Source organism: Herpailurus yagouaroundi, unplaced genomic scaffold (genome assembly GCF_014898765.1).
Source record: "Herpailurus yagouaroundi ecotype Mexico unplaced genomic scaffold, PumYag 186, whole genome shotgun sequence".
In the NCBI taxonomy this organism is placed as follows: Eukaryota; Metazoa; Chordata; class Mammalia; order Carnivora; family Felidae; genus Herpailurus; species Herpailurus yagouaroundi.
Genome location: NW_024412417.1, coordinates 47,655,290 through 47,660,384, shown reverse-complemented (window position 1 = coordinate 47,660,384; position 5,095 = coordinate 47,655,290). Strand labels below are relative to the sequence as shown.

Sequence of the window (5,095 nt, the reverse complement as noted above, 5' to 3'; positions counted from 1 at the left end):
AGCGCCAGCGCGGGGGGCACAGCCCTGGGCGCCCACAGGGCACCCGCATAGGCTTGTGATCCTGTTGACCTTATCTGAGGGTGGGGGTCACAAGGGAGGAGGTGACAGGTCTGAGACAAAATGATCCGGGGGTCGGACAGAGAGCCGGAGAGAGGAAGAGGACACAGTGAGCTGCAGAGCCAGCGGAGGCCTCTGTCCCTCGCCCGGAGGTGGGGGGAGGGAAGCCCCCTGCCCTGGGGGGCAGGCAGCCAGGGGCAGAGGTCCCTCCAGGTGGCAGGGGAGGCCGCACTGGGCGGGTGGGTGTGGGCCAGCCAGGGTGGGGCGGGTGGAACGCTACTGCCTGGCCACCTGCCCGCCTTGGTCCCTCCCACCAGCACCTGCCCCAGCTATAAGGCCTCCAGAGAGGAGGGGCCCCCACTGCTCCCGGAGACACCCCAAGATGAAGCCAGGTCTGCTGCTCCTCGTCGCACTGGCGGTAGCCGCGGGGCCAGGTGGGTGAAGGGCAGGGTGCAGGGCTGGGGCGGGTGGGCAGCTTGGGTCTGTGGGACACGCTCTGGAAGCCTGAGGTTACCGGCCTTTGGGCTCAGGGAATCCTGGACTGAATTTCAAACAAAATGAACCCATGTCTTAGTGGAATCAGACTTAAAATATCGCAGCATCTTCGAATCAGCCCATGGGATCAGACACGCAGAGGGAGAGAGGCTGGGAGCGGTGCTGAGATGCCTCCCCTGGGGAAAGACCAATGTTCGGGTCACCCAGCCCCTGACTGTCTGGTCCCCGGGAAGCCCCTCCTCCCACAGGCTCAGCGTGGTCCGGCTGAAGCCCTGGGCCTTGACTCAGGTCCTCACGGCCACTTCCGCCCGCTGGGGGCAGCCTCTGGCGGCGGGGGGCAGGGGGGGGGGCAGCAGTCGTGTCTTGTGAGCTGCTCTTAGCAAGTCTCAGAGCTTTGTGATGTCCCTGGGGAAGGGTCCCCCGTGTACCCAGCACCGCCAGCTCTCTAGACAGGCCCAGCACAGCCCCTCCTCCCGGCACAAGGGTTCCCGGCGTCCCAGGCTCTGGGCAGCCGAGGACTGTCGCCTCCTGCCTCCGGGGAGACAGGAGCCCTGGCAGGGCCTGGGGTGTAGGAGGGGCCTGGCGCGGGTCAGGGGCGGCAGAGGGCTCGGTCCAGACAGTGACCCCTGTGCCCCTCGCCCCCCAGCCCTTGCTCTCCGCTGTCACGTGTGCTCCAGCTCCACCAACTGCGAGAAAGCTCAGGACTGTGCAGCCAGCGCACGCTACTGCAGGACCATAACCAAGGGTGAGTGACCCGGGAGCACGGAGCCAGGGAAGGGGGCCCCGCAGGGCACCCCAGAGCTCCGCTCAGGGGCCCCGACGCCGGCAGGCTGGTGGGGACGGGTCGGTGATGGGTCGGCCGGGGGGCGGTGGGGGCCGGGAGCTGGGACTTGGGGTGCTGGGGAGGCCAGACGCGGGGGGGGGGGGGGGGCGGGGGGCTCAGAGGCAGCTGCCCAGTCTGACTGTGCCCATCCGTTCCAGTGGAGCCCCTGCTGGGGAACCTGGTGGAGAAGGACTGCGTGGAGTCGTGCACGCCCACGCACAACCTTCAGGGCCAGGTCAGCAGTGGCGCGACGGCCACCCGGTGCTGTCAGGGCGACCTGTGCAACAAGAGCCTGCAGAGCAGCGCCCCCGCCCGCAGCCGGCTCAGCGGCCCCGCCCCCGGCCTGGCGCTGGCCCTCAGCCTCCTTCTCGCCGCCCTCCTCTCGGCCCCCAGCCTGTGACCTGCCCATCCCCTTCCCCCCGGGGACTTCCAGGCCCCCGTGGCTTCCTCTCCCGGACTGGGAGATTCCGCAGCCCCTCCCTCGCCACGACGGGGGAGGTTCCCGCGTCCTGGGCTGGGGGCCCCCTCGGAGGGTCTGGGGCTGCAGCCAGCGAGCTGATGGCCTGGAGCCCCGCCCCCCAGACGAGAGGATGCACGTGTCCCTTCTGACTTTACATTCTGTTGGGTTTCCATTTATTTTTCTACTTGAACCTCTGCACAGGAATAAATGATCGAAAACCAGTGTGGTTGTGTCTTCCTATTTCAGGAGTGCAGGGGGGAGGGAGGAGGCCATCCCGCCTCACAGGCCCCCAGGGCCTGGGACTTGTCACCCAGGGCCCGTCTTGGCCTCATGCAGGACTCCTGAAATACCAGTGTCATCCCCCCCCCCCCCACCTCAGAGGAGACACAACCCTCCCCAGGCATCTTCTCTGCAGCCCCAGGAGAGGACACTCCTGGAGGAGGCTTGGGTGGGGGGCACAGGGCAGAAGGCCTGTGACCCAAATGGTCAGAACACACACACACACACACACACACACACACACACACACACACACCACCTCCACCCTAGGGAGGCTGGCAAAGGGGGCTGTTGAACTCACCTGGATGCGGTCAACCCAATGTGGGTAAACTTACCTTGGCCCAACTGCCTGGATCTGGGCCCCGCTGCCCAGGTTCCAGGTTTGCTGCCCCTATCTGGGCAACTGGATCATTGTGTCCTTGTGAGTTCTCAGCACCCCCGCAGATGCCCAAGCAAGCAGCCTGCCCCTTCCTAGGAGGACCAGAGGCTTCGGAGGCCTGCACCCCCTGCCGGGCGGCCACCACCTTCTGAGGCCTCACCTTGGGCCGGACAGAGCCCCGACTCGGGTGCTGGCAAGGAGGAGCCCTGGCTGGCAGGGCCCCCGCAGGGTGCTTGGCTGAGGGACCAGCGGGAGCAGGGCCCGGGGAGCCTGAGGGCCCTGGCGCCCAGACCTGCTGGGGGGGCAACGCCCGCTCGGCCTGCCTCTGTGTCTCCATCACATCACCTAAATTAGGAGCTTCACACGGGTGCCACCATCAGCTACACCCACGTCCCCAGCTTTGCCCACGTGTGTCCCGCCCCAACCCCCATGGCTTCGTCACCATCCAACATCCTCTGTCTTTGCTCAGCTCGGTCAGGGCACACCTGAAGTAACGATAAAGTGGACACACCCAGGGTGCACACCGTGATGAGACTTACACGCTCTGTGCCCCTGAAGTCACCGCTACGACCAAGACGGTGAGCAGCCCATCACCCGCAAAGCTGCCTGCAACCCCTTTGCGCACCCCCTCCGTCCTCCCCTGCACGCCCCGCCCCTGGCAACCACCGCGTGCGCTGTTTGTAACAGAGCCATTCGCCGCCCCCCCCCCCCAAGCCTGGAAACACCCCATGTGCATCAGCCCACGTTTTCTAGAATTGGATAAAATGGAATCTCCCAGCACGTACTCTTTGGTCTCAGGTTTCTTTCCTCAGCAGGATCCAGAGACACATCCCTGCTGCGGGGGGGGGGGGGGGGGGGGGTCTCTGTCATTCACTCCTGCTGCCGACAGGACTCCGCTATACGGTCACACCATGGTCCCTCCACCCACGCACCTGTTGATGGACATCTGGGAGGTTCCCAGGCCTGAGGCCTCATGAGGAATGTCGCTGTGGGCAATCGCCTCCGGTCTTTGCGTGGACAGATGTTTACAGCTTGCTTGGGTACAACCCAGGAGTGGAATCCAGGGGCATGTGATAGGGGGATTCTTCCATCGGAGGGGCCACCAAACTGCTCTCCAAAGAGGCTGCTCTCCCCCATCCCCACCGGCAGTGGAAGAGGGCTCCGGCCACTCCACACGCTCGCGGACACAAAGTGCTGTGGGTCCTTAACCGTGGACACTCCGACGGGTGCATCCGTCTGTATGTCCGTCTTGATGCCCTTACCACACTGTTGTGAGTATATTAAGGCCGAAACTCGGATCGTGTGACACCTCTACCTTTCACCTTCATTTTCAAAATGGTCTTAGCAATTTTAGATCCTTCGCATTTCCATATGCATTTCAGAGTTAGCCTCCTAGTTTCCTCATGAACAATGCCCTTGGGATATGGGCTGGGACTGCACCTAATCCATAGATCAGTTCAAGGAGAATTTACATCTCATTATTTTTTAATGTTTATTTTTGAGAAAGAGAGAGACAGAGAGAGAGAGAGAGAGAGAGAGAGACCGCGCACGAGCACGCATGGGGGAGGGGCAGAGAAAAGAGGGGAGGACAGAGGATCCAAGGCAGGTTCCATGCTGACAGCAGAGACTCCAATGGGGGGCTTGAACTCACAATCTGTGAGATCATGACCTGAGCCAAAGCTGGACACTCAACCAACTGAGCCCCCAGGCACCCCTACATCTTATTATTATTAAGTCTGCTCATCAATGAGGACGGCGTACCTCTCCATCTGCTGACGCCCTTAGCAATGTATTTCAGCAGTGTTTTGCAGCTTTCAGAGCAAACAGGCTTTACACATCTTTTGTCAACATCATCCCTAAGTATTGCACGGGATGCTCTTTATAAATGGTATTTTCAATGATCAATTGTTGGTTGTAAGAATACAGAAATACAATGAATTTTTTGCTCATTAACCTTTTATTCTGCAACCTTGCTAAACCAACATAGTTTTAGAAGGGTTTTCTTGTTTTTTTTTTAATATTTTAAATTATTTATTTTTTTAAATTTACATCCAAGTTAGTTAGCATAGAGTGTAAAATGATTTCAGGAGTAGATTCCAGTGATCTATCCCCTGTGTGTAACACCCAGTGCTCATCCCCAAAAGTGTCCTCCTTAATGCCCCTCACCCATTTAGCCCATCCCCCCTCCCACAACCCCTCCAGCAACCCTCAGTTTGTTTTCTGTATTTAAGAGTCTCTTATGGTTTGTTCCCCTCCCTGATTTTATATTATTTTTACTTCCTTTTCTTTATGTTCATCTGTTTTGTATCTTAAATTCCACCTATGAGTGAAGTCATATGATTTTTGTCTTTCTCTGACTAATTTCACTTAGCATAATACCCTCCAGTTCCATCTACATAGTTGCAAATGGCAAAATTTCATTCATTTTGATTTCCGAGTAATACTCCATTGTATATATAAACCACATCTTCTTTATCCATTCATCCATCAATGGACATTTGGGCTCTTTCCATACTTTGGCTATTGTTGATAGTGCTGCTATAAACACTGGGGTACATGTGTCCCTTCAAAACAGCACACCTGTATCCCTTGGATAAATGCC

General features: G+C 58.8%; 1 protein-coding gene across 1 annotated transcript; it reads left to right on the top strand.

The window, feature by feature from the left end:
- The first annotated feature begins 374 nt into the window (after positions 1-374).
- Positions 375-2,057, top strand: LY6D (lymphocyte antigen 6 family member D). The gene is made up of 3 exons (XM_040494580.1): positions 375-491; positions 1,199-1,297; positions 1,534-2,057. The coding sequence occupies exons 1-3, from the start codon at positions 440-442 to the stop codon at positions 1,773-1,775; spliced, it is 393 nt and encodes a 130-aa protein (XP_040350514.1). The 5' UTR covers positions 375-439; the 3' UTR covers positions 1,776-2,057.
- The last annotated feature ends 3,038 nt before the right edge of the window (positions 2,058-5,095 follow it).

Coding starts and splice junctions, on each gene's coding strand:
- LY6D (XM_040494580.1), top strand. CDS start 440: ATGAAGCCAGGTCTGCTGCTCCTCGTCGCACTGGCGGTAGCCGCGGGG. Junction 492..1,198: donor GGCGGTAGCCGCGGGGCCAG/GTGGGTGAAGGG, acceptor CTCGCCCCCCAG/CCCTTGCTCTCCGCTGTCAC. Junction 1,298..1,533: donor CTGCAGGACCATAACCAAGG/GTGAGTGACCCG, acceptor CATCCGTTCCAG/TGGAGCCCCTGCTGGGGAAC.